The sequence below is a fragment of the Erpetoichthys calabaricus genome, chromosome 4, assembly GCF_900747795.2.
Source record: "Erpetoichthys calabaricus chromosome 4, fErpCal1.3, whole genome shotgun sequence".
Lineage (NCBI taxonomy): Eukaryota > Metazoa > Chordata > Cladistia > Polypteriformes > Polypteridae > Erpetoichthys > Erpetoichthys calabaricus.
Window position 1 is genome coordinate 321,369,593 of NC_041397.2, and position 20,822 is coordinate 321,390,414.

Genomic DNA, 20,822 nt, shown 5'->3' on the forward strand with positions numbered 1-20,822 from the left:
CTCAGCCCAAAGACTGTCATGTCCCCCTCTCCTCCTGTCCACACTGTCTGCTGTCCTGATCTCCCCTGTGTCCTTGTCCCCTGTCTCTGTCTGGACACTCAGCTGCTGTCCATTTCTTCTTCTTCTTGTCCATCTCACACTCCTCCTCTTCCTCATCTTCCTCTGTCTGTCTCTCCTTATCTTTGTTGTCCTTCCTGTCTGTCACCTCAGTCAGCTCCACTTGTCACTGTCACTCTGGTCACTCCATGTGCTGTCATGTGATCAGCCCGCCCATCAATAACACATTCACACACCCCACCCCTCCCCCTCTTTACTCACCCCAGTCCTTGTAATTTACAGTTGTGACTCTTGAGACCCTCACACAGCTGACGAGCCCCTGAATCTCCCACGTTGTTGTAGTTCAGCTCCAGAGATTTCAATCGTGAGTTTGGAGATGAGAGGACCGAGGAGAGAGCTGAGCAGCAGGCCGAGGTGAGACCACATGACCTGAGCCTGAGGAGAAGAAGAGAGACGAGTGAGGACAGACAGACAGACAGAAGGACACACAGCACAAGGGCTCAATGACTGCGCCGTCTTCACTGAAATGCACTTTGACCCTGAGACCATCGCTGTCCTTATAAGTTAAGGCGCTATATACCTGACAGGGTCTTCTGCCTTCCTGCCACACTGACTGGTGACAAGTCACTCAAAGTGACATGTGGACACTGGACAGGAATGTGAAGGACATGAGGCTGACAGTGTCCTGCACTTGGTGGTCCAGACAGACTTGTCAAAGCCGATGACAGCGGAGGGACCACCTTGGATTTGTGTCTCTAACTGAGGACTCAGCATATGGAGGGGCTTTGACTGATTTGCAGGACCCCATCCACAGATTCCTGTTAGACACGCCGGTCACTGCTGGACATCGGAGAGCGCGACACTCGAGTGTCTGTCATGGTGGGCTCTCCTGATGTCAGACCACAGACAATGAGGACCCTCTGTCTGTCTATGGTGACAAAGACTGGACTGACTGTGTGATCAGTGACATAATGGACAGGGTGGACAGGAGTAACATGTGACACTTCTGACACTCACACGTCACATGCTGACCGGTGCCACTGACCAGCTGACCTCAGTCCACTAAAGGCCTCACTGCTGGTGACCTCAGTTTTCTTATTTCTCTCCTAATTTGTAATAAAGCCAGTGGACGAGCTCTGAATGGACACTCAGCATCCCAAAGTCCAGTCCCCTGGGCACAGAGGTGGTCTGAGTGGACTGTGAAGTGACCCCCATTACTGCTGACCACTGCTGTCCACTCCCAGCTCTCCTCTGACCTGAGCTGCCCATTCAGAGCAAAATGGCAGAGTGACCTGCTAGCATCGCCACCTGCTGGTAAGGTGTTAAAAATGACACAATTGACATCTCAGTGACATCAAACCACATGGAGAATTAAAGAATAAAAAGACAAGAAGAACAGCAGCTGGGCCACCGAAAGAGAAAAGAATCAGAAGATCACAAGAAGAACACGTCAGGGGCTCAGAAAAGGACGAGAATCATCAGGAATTCAGCAGTCCGGACCACCAGGATTAACTCACCTGTGAAGATCAGGAAACAAATCACAAGAACAACAGTGTGAGACCATGAGTCTCACGGAGACACGGGTAACGAGCCTCCCGGTGGCGTGGATATGTTGGTAATAGAAGCCAGTGTGAGCTTTGGGGACGTGCATTCACCTGTTTCACTAGTAGAGGGTTATAAGAAAAGGCAAGGAAAAAAAAAACGAAACAACGAAGAGTTTTATTAAACATACCGTCTCAGATGGAGTTGTGCACATCGTGCTCGTTCAGTTGTTTTTATTTCCGTTGTGTTCGCTGGGATTTGCTCTGTGCAGGGGGGGGGAGACAGGTGAGCGCAAAGCCATTGTCAGTTTTAAACGTGGCGCACTGTCAGTACTGTACCGCGAAATCGTGTGGGTAGGTAGAAGATTGAGTATTAGGGGTAAGTGTCAGGTTTGTTTTGATGGGAAAGTGAGGGTTTATTGTGGATGTCTTGTGGTTTGTGGGTTGTTAATATAAGAAAAGTATCTGTAAAGGGTTCTAATGTCAGTTTTGATTTCGTTTTTGTCACTGTTGGGAGTTGGATAAAGTGATTGTATCCCCCTCCCAAGGATACGAATGGAGATGCCTAGGTGAAGCGTATCATTAGATGGGCTGGTTTTAGGTTATTTAAGGCTGAATAGACAGGAGGAGGGGGGAAGAGCACAGTAGAGAAGTGGTAGACGAGAGTGTTGGAAACACTGAGAGCACAGTAGAGAGAGAGATTGTGTGGCTCAGTGGCTGGCGAGTTCTGGGTACACGTAAAAAAATGACAACCCCAGTAAGCCAGTGATGACCCTGATTTGTTCTTTTTTTGAGGGAGTCTTATTGGTTCTGTTTAGAAGTTGGGCTGCAACAGAGCCTATATTTTTTTTTTACTTTATCATTTTTTAATTTTATTTATTTACTTTTTTTTTCTCCACTGTATATATGGCTGCACCATAAGACAGATTGGAAAGGATTGTATTAAATAAATTGCAACTTCTTCAGTTTTAACATCTTGACATCTCAGTATGTTTTTTTTTTCATTTTCAACTATGGTCTCGGTCGGTCCCAACTACAAGAAGCACACCTGCAGTTGCAGGTGGGTTATGACAAACAACACATCCCATCATAAACAGACAGAATATGAGAGAATGTGAAAGGAAAACCAAACAATCGTCTCTTCATAGCTCAGTCCTAAATCACAAGCAAATCCTTTTAGTTCTGAAGACACAAGTGAAGCCCCCATGGCAGCCTGTTTGAGGGGTCCTGCTTCTCGAGGTCCGACCACATAAACCTCACAGTCTGAGGGCCAACGCGATTCTCTCAATGACTTCTTCAGGGCAAACAATTAAACATAACACACATTACTAAATAAATCCTAAAATGTCACTCTGTGACAATGACAATGATGTGTGTGACATTAAAGAGTATTGGCGTCCACTGCAGCTGTCCCCGTGTTTAGGACCCCCGTCATTTGTGTGTTCTTGATGTCACATTAGGATACGCTGGTTAAGGCCGATGTCTGCAGACACTTTGAACATTCAAATGAGGACATGTCCCCTGTTCGAGGTGCCAGCGTTGTAATAAAGGGTGACACCATTGTCATCAATCAAGTGACGATTTGTCTAAGAAACAGGCGAGACTCGAACTGTAAGGGTAGAATACACGACAATGGGGTCACGTCACAAGTCTGATGTGCAGGACACCAACAGAGGAGCACGTGGACATCAGGAGCAGAAAAGTGACGTCAGAGAGGGGCTGAGCAAATGTCACTTTGTCACTAAGGGTCACAAGGTGGGACAACTGAAATCAGAAACTAACACAAAGTGCTGGGTATTGTGATGGACACTTGAGGCCACAAGAAGTAAACTGGACTGTCAAACTGGGAACAACAGAAGATGCTGGTCTGCCGAGGTGACAATGAGCACACGAGGGCTTAGTGGCTTTGGGGGAGATGGTGGTGACGGATGATCTGGGGCGTCCTTTATTAAATAAGGTGACATTTATGTGGAGTGTGTGTGTGTGTGTGTGTGTGGGAACTCCAGAATACTGACATCTGTTAGTCTGACCTGAGGACAGCATTGAGAGAATCACAGAACATGTTGGCCATCAGGTTGTGAGGTTCATGTGGTCGGACCTTGAGAAGCAGGACCCTCAAACTGGCCGCCATGGGGGGCTTCACTTGAGCCTTTAGAATGATTAGTGTGTGTGATGTGGGACTGGGCTATGAACAGACGCTTATTTGATGTTCTTGTCACATTTTGTTTTGTTTATTATGGGATGTTCTTGTTCTTTCAATTTTTTTCCTGATCTTCACATGCTAATGACGATGAGCTGAGCTGCTGAATTCCAGATGACCCTGAGCTCCTCTCAGATCATCACAGTTCTCTTTGGGGTCTTCGGATTCTTTCATCTTTGTATTTCAGCTTCTTCTTGGATGTTAGAAATGCACAGCCCTGCCATATTTGGGGGGTCACATGACTGCCATCTTTGTCCCCCTCTTGTTGACATCAGCAGCTCATCTCTTTGTGATTTCATTTGCCACCTTTGTCAATAAATCAGACAGGACAGGCCAATGGACAGCAAGTGGGTGGGCTAAAGACGGCAGGACCTTCACAAGATTTGAAATCTCAAACCTCCACAAAAAGTAACACAAGTCGGCCATCTGCTCTGTCAAAGCTCACGTGTCACCTCAGACAGTGTGACCCAGTGGCTCAGGGACAGGCCTGACCACCACAGTGACACCAGTTCAAATCCCACTGCTGACTCACTGTGTCACCTTGAATGACCACATGGACACAGACACAGCAAGGAGGTCACAGGACTTTGAGTGACATAAAGACAAGAGTGACAATAAAGTGAAAATATGAATAACATTTGAGAAAACAACGATGAGGATGAATGTGCTGTGACAAGTCAGTCAGTAAATATTCAGAAAAAACGTTAAGTGACATCAAATCAGAGGACGTGAGTTCAAATCACAGCTGTAAGCCAAAGCCCATCAGTGACGCTGACTTCACACTTTGTGATCGATGGACACAACGAGATCTGAAGAACGAGGAGCGAGATGGGACAAGGACAAGCAGCTCAGTGGTGACGTCAGGTGACAGTCTTGTCCTTATTATTATTAATCTTCTTATTATCATCAGGACTGTGATGGAGGAAATTCTCTCAAGATGATCAGACATGTACATCTGACAGTCCAGGACGTCTTATAAGACATCTGAGTGTCTGACGTCAGCCAGTCCTGCAGGTCCCCAAGTCCTGCCCTCTGCTGGTGAGGCCGTGTCACTCGTCTCTTTGGGTTTCTCTTCTTCATTTTCAGCTCTCACTTCTTCTCCTTTTTTCCTGACTGCACATTTGCTGATTCTTTTTGTTCTCCACTTCTCCTGTCCTCTGATATCCCATAATAACTCTTCCATTTCCATCTCCTTTAATGTTGCCCACTCCTCCTATCCCATAATGTCACGTCAGTCGATTTTTCCTGAAGTTTGTAACATTTGCTGAACTCTGATCACTGATTGGCTCATACAGCACACAGCCTTAGTGTGTTTACAGGCCACAGAGACTCGGGTTCAACACACGTCACAGTCGGTGAAGGGACATCTTTAGTGTCCTCATGATAAGAAAGTCATCTGAGTGAAGGGGACAACCGTGAGGGTCTGTGGTGGTCTGCCATGTGCTCAGGACGCCTGCCTTGAAGACTCGGCCTGACGTCACATCCTGGACCAGCTTAGCCTGCCGAGGTCAAACCTCAGTGACAAGTGACATGTTTAGGACGGGGAGGAGAACTGGGGGTCCACATGTGTTTCCTCCTTTTCCTTGGTGATTTTAATATTCATGTTGATATCAACTGCTCTCTTACAGCTGAATTTATCTCACCTTTGGATTGCTTTGACTTGACACTTCATGTGGATTTCCCCACTCATACTCAGGGTCATATTCTTGACTTGCTTTGTTCAAATGGCTTGAATAACGTCTCTGTCTCAGGTTCACTCTCTGGTATTCTTGATCATAAGATTATTGAATGTAACTTTAGCATTATTACCACTACATCTGTCAAGAAAACGTCTGTCTCCTATCGCAACTTTAGGTCTGTTAATTCTGATTTGTTTGCTGCTTCCCTTCTGTCTTCGTCTCTTTCTGAATTGCATAGTCTTCCCTCTCCTGAAAACATGGGTTCCCTTTATAACAGCTGTGTTTCCCAACTGTGAGATAACTTTACTCCCTTAAGGACTAGGCATGTTGCAGCCTCCCACTCCTGTCCCTGGTACAACGATGAGCTCAGAGCTATGAAAGTCACTAGATGGCGACTTGAACGGCTTTATAAGAAAACGGGCCTCATAGTTCATTCACAGCTTTACACTGAGCACATACCTAAATATAAGGACGCCCTTAACATGGCTCGCTCCAACTATTATTCCTCTGTCATAAATGGTGCTAAGTCCAGGCCTAGAACTCTTTTTAGAACTGTTAATAAACTCCTCCAGCGCCCTCCTCTAGCAGGCCCTAATACAGCTGAAAAGTGTCAGGCTTTCTTACATTTCTTTAATACCAAAATTGATCAAATCTGTCACAGTTTCCCCTCCACACCACAGTCACTCACTCACTCATTCTGATCTGCCATCTCCATCATCAAGACTCACTTGTTTCTTACCTGCTGACTCTCTTGCCATCTCTGAACTTATTAATAAGTCTAATTCCTCCTCCTGTCTGCTTGATCCTGCCCCACTTCTCTACTTAAGACATGCTCATCCATAATTAGTATTCCTGTTGCCTCATTGGTAAATGTAGGTTTCATCTCAGGTTCTGTCCCTACTGCCCTCAAAACTGCTGCAGTTACCCCAATCCTTAAAAAACCTGACTTGGATCCTTCTTCTCTCTCCAGTTACAGGCCTATCTCTAATCTCCCTTTTTTGGCTAAGGTGATGGAACGGTGTTGGCTACACAATTCCATGCTTTTCTTGTAGATAATACACTCTTTGAGCCTTTTCAGTCTGGCTTTTGTACACAGCACATCACTGAGACAGCTCTTCTCCATGTAGTCAATGATCTTCTCCGGTCTGCAGATTGTGGTTCACTTAATATTCTCCTCCTTATTGACTTAAGTGCAGCATTTGACACTGTTAACCATGAAATCCTCCTGTCACGTCTCTCTGCTGTAGGCATCTCTGGCTTAGCCCTTCAATGGCTCACATCTTATCTTACTAATAGGCAACAGTTTGTCACACTCGGCCGATAGAAATCCTCCACCTCACCTGTGTGTCACATGGTGTCCCTCAGGGTTCAGTCCTTGGGCCATTACTTTTTCTACTTTATATCCTTCCTTTGGGTCAGATTATTCACAGACATGGCCTTAACTGTTATGCAGACGATATCCAGTTATATCTTAGGACAGACTCGCCTCCCAGTACATTGACTGACTGCATCACTGATCTTAAGCTATGGATGGAAAATAACTTTCTCAAACTTAATGCCAATAAAACTGAAGTGTTACTGGTAGGTCCAAAATCACAACTTTCTAAGGCATTCAATTTCTCTATTTCTGTTGATGGTCCACTTGTCAAACCTGCTCCTGTTGTCAAAATCTTGGTGTTTCGTTTGATTAATCACTTAACTTTGAGTTACACATTAGGTCTCTTTCCAAAAATTCACTCTATCATCTCCGTAACATTGCCTGCCATTTCTGTCCTTGTCTGATGCTCAAACTCTGGTTCATTGTTTCATAATGTCTCGTATTGATTACTGTAATTCCCTCTTCATTGGCCTCCCTGCAAAATCTACACAGAAGCTACAGGACATTCAGAACTCCACAGCCACATAAAGCATTCTGCTCACATCTCCCCTGTTCTCTCCCATCTTCATTGGTTACTGGTGCCATCAAAGATTAAATTCAAGATTCTGCTTCTCACCTTCAAAGCCCTACATAACCTTTGCCCCCCTCTACCTCACTCAGCTACTTGCTCCTTACACTCCTTGTCAATCTCTCAGGTCCTCGAGTACCAGACTCTCCACCCTGGGAGGACAGGCAGGTCCTTCAGTGCTTTAGCCCCTCAACTCTGGAACTCTCTTCCTCAGTCTCTCCGAGATTACTCCTGTTTCTGCACTTTTAAATTGCAACTGAAAACTTTCCTCTTCTATGAACTTTTATCATCTGTGTAATTTTTTTTTTTTTTTTACTCTGTATGTAAAGCGACTTTGGGTTTGTGAAAGGTGCTCAATAAATGTAACCTATTATTATTATTATTATTATTATTATTATTATTATTATTTTCTCTCATTTGTTTTTCCTTCACAGTTTTCTTATTTTTTCTTATTTGATTTTTAAAGACATTGAGCCGCTGAGGTGGTCAGTTAGACCCCCTGACTATGGAACCTCTGTGATGGCCTGTCCATCCTGCTTGTGTTCAGTTCCTGCTACTGGGAGAGGCCCTGCCACTTAGTGACCCCAACCAGGAGTGATCAGAATCAGAGTGAACTTACTGGGCAGGTGCACCACATGGACTGGGAATTTGTGAGGTCATACTGGGAGAATAAAGAAGAAGAAGAAGAAGAAGAAGAAGAAGTAAAAGAAAATAAGAGAAATAGAAATGAGCGTCATGAAGATGAGATCTGCACAGAGAGGAACAAAAGTTCAAGTGTATGAGTGTGAGGGGCAGTCTAGTGAAGTGTCAGAGAAAAGGACATGCGGGGGACAAACCTGCTATGGGGGACACAAGAGGGATGACAAGGAGAGACCAGCAGAAGACACAGAGAGACAAGTGAGTGTGAGTGCAGATGATGACGTGTGCACAAGGACTTGGCCGCTGGACTAAAGAGTGTAAAGTGGGTGTGCAGGAGAAGAGCAAAGTGCTCAAGATCTGCAGGGGCACCCAGTGGCCACTTTATTAGGCACACCAAGTAGGCCTCCTCTGCCTCTAAAGAGCCTGAATTCCCCAAGGTGTTGACACCTTAAGAACTCATAAATGGCTCCTTATGGATTTCTGTCTCCATGTTGTCATCACGCAGTCCTTCAGACTTCTCAGCCTCACATTTCTGCTCCTCAGTTGCAGTCCCAGCTCATCCCAGAAGTGCTATTGGACTGGATGTGCAGCCATTGGTGTCAACTGAAGTCACTGTCATGTTAGATGAGCCACCTTGAGGTGACACCTGATCTGTAACATGTTGTGTTATCCTGCTGAGATCCTCCATTTTGAAAGTGTCCGCTCTCCGCTGATTATCAGTTACGTGACGGTGAGTTGGGAGGCCACGACACTCTTGAGGACTTTAGACAGAATAGAGAAATGAGTGATGGACTGAGACTTGTTATCTCAGATTGTCACATCAAGACCAGACTGTCCTAACGGGGGGATACAGAAGAGACCTTCAGGGTAGCTGGCACAGAGCTGGTGTCACAAGATGGATTTATTATTGTCATGACAGTCAGGATTAGGACATGAAGACAGGATTTGAGAAGAGTGGTGGAGATGGGGTCCGGTGCTCAAGTAGGTGGTCTTATCTGACAGAGCAGGTCCTCCTCCTCCTCTTCTGTCTGTCTCTCCTTATCTTTGTTGTCCTTCCTGTCTGTCATCTCAGTCAGCTCCACATGTCACTGTCACTCTGGTCACTCCATGTGCTGTCATGTGATCAGCACACCCATCAGTAACACATTCACACCCCCCACCCCTCCCCCTTTTAACTCACCCCAGTGTGTGTAATTTATAGTTGTCACTCCTGAGCCCCTCACTCAGCTGACGAGCCCCTGAATCTCCCAGGTTGTTGTTGTTCAGCCCCAGATATGTCATCCGTGAGTTTGGAGACGAGAGGACCGAGGAGAGAGCTGAGCAGCAGGCCGAGGTGAGACCACATGAGATCAACCTGTGGAGAAGAAGAGAGACGAGTGAGGACAGACAGACAGACAGAAGGACATACAGCACAAGGGCTTAATGACTGCACCGTCTTCACTGAAATGCACTTTGACCCTGAGACCACCACTGTCCTTATAAGGTAAGGTGCTATATACCTGACAGCCTCTTCTGCCTTCCTGCCACACTGACTGGTGACAAGTCACTCAAAGTGACATGTGGACACTGGACAGGAATGTGAAGGACATGAGACTGACAGTGTCCTGCATTTGAAGGTCCAGACAGACTGGGCCACCGAAAGAGAAAAGAATCAGAAGATCACAAGAAGAACATGTCAGGGGCTCAAAAAAGGAGGAGAATCATCAGGAATTCAGCAGTCCGGACCACCAGCATTAACTCACCTGTGAAGATCAGGAAACAAATCAAAAGAACAACAACACATCCCATAATAAACAGACAGAATATGAAAGAATGTGAAAAGAAAACCAAACAATCGTCTCTTCATAGCTGAGTCCTAAATCACAAGCAAATCCTTTGTGTTTGAAAGGCACAAGTGAAGCCCCCCATGGCAGCCTGTTTGAGGGGTCCTGATTCTTGAGGTAGAAGGTCCGACCACATAAAACTCACAGTCTGAGGGCCAACGCGATTCTCTCAATGCCTTCCTTAGGGCAAACTAAAATATATACACTGTGATAGACGACCGAGGACCTTGCCCCACTGGGATGCCTGGAGAACGGAAGGAGCGGTAGAGGGGCAATATCTTCCCCGGGACGCAAGAGGGCAGCCCCCCTGGATTTCATGGGGGCCACAGAGCTTGGAAGCTCAACCTAGTTGTGGACCGTGTCCTCTGCCAGGGGGCTCCTGAACGATCCCAGAGCCATGGACTGCAGCACTTCCACCGCACCAGGAAGTGCTGCAGGAAGGTCATCAGGGAGCGCCTGGAGCACATCTGGGTGCATTATGAAAGGGGCCGCCTCATTCCATTCGGAGAGCCGGAGTCGGGAGGCAGAGGACGGAGCTTGTGGGAGAGGAATGGAGGAGTCAGAAGAAAAGAAAAAGAAAAGAAAGAGATAAGGACTGAGTTTATTGGGGTTGGTGCACAGCAGAGCGTGACTCACCCACGCTGCTACCGCTGCATGCACACGGAAAGCACCGCTTTCCCGATGGGAAGGAAGACGGCCAGGTGCACCCTGAAGACAGCAGGCAGTCCAAAGGAGCCTTCCGTCCGCAACCAGATCGGCACACCAGAGATAGCGACCAGGCATGGGATGCTGCCTCTGAGAGACAGGATCCAGGAGGTAGGTACCGAACCCAGGGAGAGTTTGCCCTGGGAGTCATGTTACCTTGTCCCGGTTGCCTAACTCGAAGGGGGAGACTGCCTTGAGGAGTTTTGCTGGTCTCAGGGTGTCAATTTCGAAGAGGACGAGGGCCCGCTGAACAGACAGGAACAGCAGTTGGTGGAAGAGCATCTGCAGCCATATCCCGTGGGGAGTGGCCTGATGGATCAGGGAACGGTGAAGGGCCAGGATCCACTCGGTGAAGCAGGTAAGGGGTTGGAGGATGTTTGCTGGAGTCCTGCAATTAAAACAGTACAGGCAGGGACGGTGAACCTTCACCCCTCTCACAATCTTCCACAACACATTACTAAAAGCACTAAAAATGTCAGCTTTAAGAAGCAAATCCTAAGAGCGTGACTCTGTGACAACGGCAATGACGTGTGTGACACTGAAGAGTATTGGCATCCACTGCAGCTGTTCCTGTGTTTAGAAGGGGCCAGCATTGTAATAAAGCATTTGACTGTGACACCATTGTCATCAATCAAGTGATGATTTGTCTAAGAAACAGGTGAGACTCAAACTGTGAGGGTAGAATACACGACAATGAGGTCACGTCACAAGTCTGATGTGCAGGACACCAACAGAGGTGCACGTGGACATCAGGAGCAGAAAAGTGATGTCAGAAATTAGGGTCACTTTGTGACTAAGAGTGGTGGAAATGGGGTTCGGTGCTCAAGTAGGTGGTCTCATCTGATAGAGCAGGTCATTAATAAATGGAGATGAAACTGGAGAACACGTGGAGAAGGAGCTGACAGAGAAATAAAACAGAAGGAGGACAGAAGGATGGTGGATTTGTGTTAGTGAGTTATTTAGGCTTTTCATTTTATCATAAAGTCACCGTCATCAGTGGAGGAGCTGATCGGCAGATGAAGGCTCAAGTCATTTATTAACCTCAGAGAACTAAACCCTCAGATTATCAGGACATTCTCTATGACTCTATGACTCTATGCCATCGTGTGCATTTCTATCTGCTGTTGGTGACTCTCTGTAAGCCCCTTGATGGTCACAGAAAGCCTGGGAAGGTGACACAGTAAGGCCAGTCTTAGGTGACACAGTCTTAAGTGACAAAGGAACCAGAAGTTCTCCACCTAACTTGTCCCCATTGACACCTACGTGGACTCAACATGAACTCTCGGGCTTAATAAAATATTTAGAAGGAAACTAAAGAGAAGAGGTGAAGTACTGAGAATTCCTCCTCCGCTTACAGCCACAAATCATTGGGATGACATTCTTAAAGGATAATATGATGGCACCCACCGTGGCTGACGTATTTGCTTTGCTCTCCCGACTTCAGCGTGTTTTTGTGTTAGTGATATCGTGCCTTTTAAACTTACTACTACCTTGTGCAGTATTGCAATACAATCGTGAGGAACTTCTGTGGATGGGGTCCTGCACATTTTGCTGAAACCCAGCTTGCTGGATTTGGATTCCTTCCCGTGGCTGGACTTAACTAACATCAGCCGGCAAGAGACAGTAGCTTTGTCGACACTCAGTACGCCCGAAGCAGAGGCAAGGAAAGAGAGGCGGGCTAAACACCAGGCTAAAGACAAGGGCTACAAAACCACCGTTGCCTAGCCTGTTACTAGCTAATGTCCACTTGCTTGTAAACAAGATGGATAAGCTCAGAACCAGAGTGACCACCCAGCGTGAGGTAAGGGATTATTGTTCTCTTATGTTGACAGAAACCTGGCTCTTGGACTGTACACCGGACTCGGTACTGCGGCTGCACACATATTCCTTGCACCGCGGAGACCGTACATCAGACTAGGGGAAGAACACAGAAAGAAGCATTTGCTTGTACGTGTGTTGTGGGGTACAAAATCTGTACATTTTGATTTATATTTCCATTATATTTTGTTCCAGATAAGACAACAGATGAACTACATTCAGGACATATCAAAGCATGCCTTCTTCCCAGTTATATCTCACTTTTAAAACAGCTGTTTCAACAAAGAAAGGAAGACATGCTGGTGGTTCAATTACTTTATAACTTGAGAAAGGATGGATAATTTAATTATTTTACAGGCTGGGAAAGGAAGACATAAAAAAGTTTTATTTTTTGGGAAAACGGACAGTTAATTAATCCTTCATAGTGACAGCCAGCCAATCAGAATATCTAACAATCATATCTTGCAAACCCCCAGTACAATTTTAGAATAAATATGCCTTGTCTGAGGAGCGATATAGTGAGTAAGTGAGTAAGGAAGTAAGGAAGGAGGGAGAAAGAAGAAGGGACGAAGACGTCACTGGTCGTCAGAAAGGCATCATTAGCAATGACGAGTGCTAGATCACAAGCTGCCTGCGACATTCATCTTTGTCATCTGTAACTTTTTTGTAAGCTTTTTTTTAAAGATTATATATATCCTGACTTTTCTATCAGTCCTATTTTCCATTATTCTTTGTTCCAGTGCTTTTATTATTATTCTTGTAATAAATACCATGCTACTTTTAACTTTCTATGCTTTGTCTTAATGTCTATAAAGTGATTGAAGTAATAAGTTAGATTTCTTGAGCAACTGGTGCGGCCGGAGGTTTGTCATACGCAGTGCTGTGAGGTTTATTAAGGCTGAGGGTGTGAGTTCCACTCAACAGATGGCAACAGTACGTAAAGTAAGGCATTATTGGCTATTAAATGGCCTATAGTCAAGAGTGCTGAGTCTTTGTATGTTTAAATGTATTCTTGTAGACCAAAAGTAATATTTAGGTCTGAGATATCACTAAAACACCGTATGTTGTTCATGCTGACAATAAGTAAGTGGTAGGAGAGTGACAGGCTGTGTTATTCCTAAGGCACTTGTGTGGTTTAAAGTGCTAAGGGTTAATCAGTGTGTGTGTGTCATTCATGGGGCACTGTTGTGTTTAGGGTCTGTGTGTCTGCGTATAGCTATGTATGTGTGTGTTCATCTTAAAGTGCAACAGTAGACCAACCCGACAACGAACTTGACAAGAACACTTACCCTTGGGAAAACAGGTAAAGGGTAAGTAGAGGGAAATACTACGATAATACAACGTGAACAACAGATGGTGTATGGATGTACATGTAGTCGAAAAATTCTGTCTCGCTGATACTGAACTGTTGATGGAGAAATGCAGACTTTTTTTTACCTACCGAGGAAGTTCAGTGCTGTGTATCTGCTGTCTGTTTACATTCCACTGCGGGCGGACTATGTAACTGCACTTGGGGCGCTGCATGATGTCATCAGCAGACAGTTGCTCCACTCTGATGCTGTTTTTTTTGTGGCTGGTGATTTCAATCACTGCAACCTGAGGAACGTCCTACCCAAATATCACCAGTATGTATTTTTTCCAACAAGGGAGTGTAATATTCTCGACCAACTTTACAGAAACGTCAAGGATGCCTACAGAGCAATGTCATGCCTCCACTTCAGTCAGTCAGACCATCTGTCAGTGTTCCTGTATCCAGCCTACAGACAACTCCTCAAGAGAGCTCCACCAGTAAATAAAATTATCAAGATATGGAACGAAGATATTGAGCAAACTCTTCAGGACTGCTTTGAGAGTACTAACTGGGGTGTTTTTAGAACTGCCTCTCTCCACGGTTGACTTGGAGGAGTATGCTGCTGCTGTAACTGGGTATATCAGCACATATACTGACATCATCGTTCCCATAAAACGCTCTAGGCTCTATTCTAATAATAAGCCATGGATTAATGAGGAGGTGCAGTCTATGCTGCATGCCCGCTCTGGTGCATTTTTTTCTGGTGATGAAGATAACTATAAAAGGACCAGATATGACTTGCGTAAATCTGTCAAACAAGTCAAGAGACAGTACAGACTGAAGCTGGAGGATTATTACATCACCTTGGATTCCCGGCACATGTGGCAAGGATTGTAGCGTATTGGAGACTATAGACAGAGGACACTGTGGGCTACAGCAAGCCAGGCCACACTGCCAGATGAGCTTAATGAGTTTGCTTGTTTCGAGGAGCTTAACACCCATTGCTATGGGGGGCCACCAGTCACTGTTGTCAGTAACACCAGCGGAGGTGCGTCAGATCCTGAGTCGAATCAGTCCCCATAAGGCAGCAGGCCCTGACTCCATCCCAAGGCGTACACTCAGGGCCTGATCATCGGAGTTGACCGGGGTCCTCACGGACATATTCAATCTGTCCCTAGCTCAGGCATCTGTGCCCTCCTGCTTCAAGACTATTACTATCGTGTCCCTTCCAAAGAAATCCCAGGTGAGCTGTCTAATTGACTATCATTCCATTGCATTCACCCCTATTGTGATGAAATGCTTTGAGAGACTAGTCATGAGACACATTCAGAAGTTGATTCCAGCAACCCTCGACCCCCTACAGTATGCTTACCGCCGAAATCGGTCCACTGAAGATGCAGTCAATGCTGCCATCCACACAATCCTCACACACCTGGAGAGCAGGGACACATATGTAAGAATGATCTTTATTGACTATAGCTCAGCGTTCAATTCAGCTGTCCCTTGGAAACTGTACAATAAACTCTCCCTTGGACTGACATCATCCCTCTGCAGCTGGGTGCTGAATTTCCTTACAGACAGATAGAGTGGGAAACCAAACATCAGGCACAAGAACAATCAGCACCGGCTGCCCACAAGGCTATGTGCTGAGTCCGCTGCTCTACACCCTGTTTACCTATGACTGTGTGGCCTCTCAGAACAACACCAGCATCATTCAATTTGCTGATGACCCTACAGTCATAGGGTTGATTACTGGGGGGTGAAGGCAAAATATAGGACAGAGGTGGCAGGACTTGTGGCCTGGTATCAGGAAAACAATCTCTCCCTGGATTACAGATAAAGCCAAGGAGATGATTATTGACCCAAGGAAGAGGAAGCTGCAGCACACTCCCATTTACATCGGTGAGGCTGAGGTGGAGGAAGGAAAAATCTTCAAATTCCTTGGAACCCACATCAGCTAGGACTTGGTCTTATAATACACAACATCTCATTAGAAAAGACTGTTTTTTCTGAGGAAGTTGAAGAAATTTGGCATGCCCACCAAAATTCTCACCAATTTCTACAGGGGTACAATAGAGAGTGTTATCACCTGCTCTATTATTGCATGGCACGGTAACTGCTCCTTGCAGGAAAAGAAGGTACTCCAGCATGTAATTAAAACTGCACAGCACATCTCTGGAGCAACATTCTCCTCCCTACAGGACATCTACACTAGTAGGGTCATCAGGAGGGCGCGCAATATAATTAACACTAGAATTACCAATGCCTATGAAAAACTCTGTAAACCCAGATCACCTAAAATCCGTTCGCACCTCTCTGTCAGCGTCTTTTGTCTTGTAAATGCGTCGATAAGCAAAAGCAGCAATCAGACTGCTATCACATCCTCCCACCACCACAGAAATGGCAAAAATCGCTCTCCCACCTGAAGCCTTGTTAATCAGAGAGTCAGGTACCTAGAGCTGTATAGGCTAAAAATATATCATTATTTGGAACACATGCATTTCATGTGTGTTCCATGTTTACAAAGATGAAAGTTTAAGATGACAGAAATGTTGAACACATACCTAAAAGACAAACTTTTTTCCTGTTTTAGTACTAACAACAAAATGTAGACACGAAGTGTATAATGTGTGAAGACTGAAGTCCAAATATCAAATAAGCACTTTCACAAAAGATATAACAAGTATAACAGAACAAGTGCGCTTTTATTCAAGACTATAACTGAAGAAAAACAAATTGGGTTAGTGTGGCTTGTTATTGTGACTTCTTGGGTAGTACAGCGGTAAGAGCTGCCAACTCCTATTTAGAAGGTCCCGGGTTCGAGTCTTAACGTGTCCCAAAATAAACGTTTTGAGAAGTGAGCTGCTCTTATTGTTACTATTATATATTAAAAACATACATTTGATTTGAGTCTGTATCACCCAGTGTAAATGTATTGTACTTGTAAAGGTTAGCATTTTTTTTTGTTCAGTTTCATTCTCTCAGTCACATTCACGCTCACCCTGATCTGACACTGCCATTTTCAAATAAAGATGTGCTATAACAGAGGTGAACTCAGATGAGGACAATTAGATTTAGATACGAAACGAGGTCCGGCGTCATCCTGCCAGTCAGTCTGCCCCACACCTGTCCTACAAAGAAACAGCACGGCTTACAGAGCTCACCAACGTATCGTGCAAAGTTATGTTTTGTGATGGTCTTTATATAAAAACATTTATATGTTACTGATATAAAAGCCAGATTGAATGTTATTTACCTTGATTTATTTACTTATCTTCCTACAGCGTAAAGTCACAAGTAGACTGCAGAGCTTCCCGTGTACATATACAAAGTACAGCGATGGCAAAAGTGCGACGTGCATTCTTTCTCCAATGTAGAATCCTTGTCATCATCTTATTTCACCTCTGTTCTAATGCGTTTTATGTGAAAACAGCAGTGTCAATCGGGGGGAGCGTGAATGTAACTGGGAGAATTAAACTGAATAAAAAAAACAAAGCTAACCTTTACAAGTACCATAAATTTACACCGGCTGTTATTATGTTTTTATTCTAAAATAGTAAATATAAGAACAGCTCACTTCTCAAAACGGAACAGTCCAGGGTCGAAATCATGACCTTTTGATTATCAGGCAGCAGTTCTTACTGCTGAGCCACCAAAGTGGTTGTATTAAAAACGTGTCAATGTCGCACCCTATCATGGGTTCTTTTTCTGCAGATATAGTCTTGAATAAAAGTGCACTTGTTTTGTTCTACTTGTACCTTTTGTGAAAATGTTTATTTCATATTTGTACTTTTCTGTTTTAATGATGTTTTTAAATAGATTGTTGTAGACACAGAACACACTTGACATGGATGTATTCCAAAAAATGATATAGTATTTACCCTATAGAACTCCTGGCAAACTCACACACAGGTAAACAGACTTGAGTTGAGAGAACTTTCTACCCTTTCTGCGTTGGTGGGGTGATAGGATAGCAGGCTGCTTGCTACTTGTGCTTATAGACACATTTATAACACAAAAGATGCTGATGGAGAGGTGTAAAGGGATTTAAAGTGGGCTGGAATTACAAGTTTTTTCATAGGCTTTGGTAATTCTAGTGATAATCCTGGCCCTGGTCAGAACCTAATTAATACAAATTCAATAAGGCAGCGCCTTAGTCAGACATCTTGTAGTAACAAAGGCAGCTCTGAGTCTGTGTCCTCCTGTTTGTAGACTCTTATTGTCTTTATTTCTTACATCTTACCTGCATCATTGACGCTAATAGTTACAGTAGGCAACACACCAAATTGAGTTATTTCTTACTGTTTTCTTTTAACTTTTTATTACTGTATATTGTTTTGTGCTTCAATAAATAGGATAAAGCCTTTTTATATTCATTTGGATGTATAGTTTTCAGTGTGCAGCAGTATTGCAGGGTAAAGGACTGCTTATCCCAGCTGCCCTGAGGGTGTTGCTCTAATGGACATCAATGAAGGACATGGGGGCTGCTGGGAAGAAGGCAGGCTCTTTAAATGGAGGAACCAGCAAGTTGAGGATCAATCGGTTTTTTGTCTAACTATTCCATTGCTGTTTTCACCTGTTGCATCACCCATGGCTTGTCTTGGATTACTGTCCCTGGTTGGATATATGGTCTGTCTCGTGCCCACCTGTTTCGTGTGAGTGAACAGATTGGTAGGAACTTCTTCCAAGGGAGTGCTCCCATTGACGGCTTCCCTCACCACTTCTGGAAACAGTTGAACAAATTTAATATTCATCTCAGTGAACTGCTCACAGGATTCTCACTCCCTAATATTCATCTGTTGCTGCTACATTTGGACTTTGCTCTGGACTTTGCCATTAGTGTTTGTTGTGCTTGTTGTCATTTACAGGTTTTGCTATATATGAGACCGCTGGCTGGGAATGGGGGGGTGGGGGGGATTGTTTATTGTTAGCTGTTTTTTGTTCTGTTATTATTTGCCGTTGCTATAGGGAGGAAGGGGGGGGGGGTAAGCTTAATTATTATTTCCTTTTCCATTTTATTTAATATACCACTTTATCATTGCTTTAATCTGCTGTGTGACTGTGTATCTGTGAGTGAATGTGTTCAAGTCAGACCAAAGCTGGGTGCATTCCTGGTTTCCCCATCGAAAAATAAAAATAAATCCCGTCCCTGCGATGGTTTTGAATCTTAACAGCACTGTGACCACTACAACAACAACAACAACATTTACTTCTAGAGCACATTTTCATACAAATAATGTAGCTCAAAGTGCTTTACATGATGAAGACAAAATAAATAAGAATTAAAATAAGGGAACACTAATTAACAAAGAATAAAAGTAAGGTCCGATGGCCAGGGAGGACAGAAAAAACAAAAAAAATAAAATCTTCAGGGGTTCCAGGCCACGAGACCACCCAGCCCCCTCTAGGCATTCTACCTAACATCAATGACCTCAATCAGTCCTCATGGTATTCAGGGTCCAAGTGTATTCATTGTAATTGAGTACTCTGAGCATTTAACTCATCCTAACTCCTGTCTGTCGAGCCGGTGTTTGTGCTATTGAGTGCTAAGAGCAGCGTGTGTATGCCAGTGGTCCTACACAGGCAGTGCCAACTTAGACACTCTTGGATTCCAAGGTGCCCATTTACAGGAGGTGTTTCACATGGGGAAGGATCCTTCCTGCTGAGGGTTAGGCTGAGGTGACCTGTGCTATCCTGTGCTATCTCTGTGTCTTCACAATCGTCCCTCTGCTGCAGAGGGATTCCATGGTCCATGACTAAAGTAAAATGTGTGCCAAACGTTTTTCTTTTATCTTGTTTATCACACATAGTGACAAGCTGTGAGTGATTAAAATGGGGGCATTTTTGTGTTTATTGTTTAATTGTCTACAAAACAGAGGTAGAAATTCACACTTGGGCAACAACATTCAAAATGGTTGATAATAGCAGCAGCAAAAGATTAATCAAGTTAAAAATGGCATGCAATGCGGTCAAGTGCGTGATGGACAAGATAAACAGGGATTGCCATCTGGACCCCAGTGTCGATGATGTTGTGTGAGACAGTAATGGGGGTCATTGCTGTAGACAAACTAAGGCAAATGTCATCAAACTCTTCTTTTGAATTGAATTTTAAAACAGCATGGGTATGTGCACTTCATCTACTGTATTTAGAAGAGTCGAGGGAGGACAGGCCTGTCTCACTGTGTTGTCACACTCACGTTTAACCTGCTCGAGTTATAAAGCATGTGTACACAATGGTCCAACACCTCCATTCTTGTAAAGAACCCTGAAGTGATCTTCACTCTACAGAGGTGCCACATAAAAAGAAAGGTGGCTTGATTGTTTCCTTTCTGGACCAGCTAGCTTTGCTTTCCATCACTATCTAGAAGTCCATAAGTGGTGCAGAGACAACATAGGAATGCTAGAGGTAATGTGTGTGATGAGCCCTTATTTTTGGATTGATCTGTCTAGTTAAGTAGCCTGGTTGGAGGATCACAGTGAAGTTTCTTTATCAAACTTGGTTCTGTAAGACACATTAAACCATGGAGTCAGATAAAGTCAGCTTCCTAAATATCCCACCTCCTTCTCTATAATTGTGGTGACTTTCTGTGTCTCCTGTGGGAATGTAATGGAGCTACAAACAGAGCTGACTGTCTCTTAGGTCTCTTCTTCCATCCATCCATCCATTATCCAACCCGCTATATCCTAACTACAGGGACACAGGGGTCTGCTGGAGCCAATTCCAGCCAACACAGGGCGCAAGGCAGGAAACAAACCCCGGGCAGGGCGCCAGCCCACCGCAGAGGTTTCTTCTTCATTTATTAAAATCATCTTGCTTAGAAAAAAAAAACCTTGAAATATTTCACACTTGTTAGTAAATACAATATGAAGCAAAGTCAAGAACTTCTAGCACTAAGGCCATGCAGGGATGGAGGAGGCCTTTTTATTCTTTTAATGGTGAGCTGTGTTGGACTGGTCTGAATGGGAGGACTCAGGCAAAGGGTAAACCGAAAAAATACGACTGTTGTAAGTTAACTTGACCCAGCACAAGGATTTCAAATGCACTCCTGGGGTCAGGCCTCTGGGAGGTCTTGTCTGGTGAGTACCTGGTGGTCAGAAAACTCACATGGCCTGGAAGGCTCAG

At 44.6% G+C, this 20,822-nt stretch overlaps 2 protein-coding genes across 2 annotated transcripts in view; both read right to left on the minus strand.

Annotated features, from left to right (window-relative positions):
- LOC114643526 (NACHT, LRR and PYD domains-containing protein 3-like) overlaps positions 1-20,822 on the minus strand; it is a 2,412,635-nt gene that overhangs the window by 1,249,380 nt on the left and 1,142,433 nt on the right. The window contains exon 19 of the mRNA XM_051925773.1: positions 9,243-9,416. Within this exon, the coding sequence (XP_051781733.1) occupies positions 9,243-9,416 (174 nt within the window). The remainder of the gene's footprint in view (positions 1-9,242; positions 9,417-20,822) is intronic.
- The window catches only part of LOC114643532 (butyrophilin-like protein 2), a 678,491-nt gene that overhangs the window by 218,014 nt on the left and 439,655 nt on the right, over positions 1-20,822 (minus strand). The gene's annotated exons all lie outside the window — the stretch shown is intronic.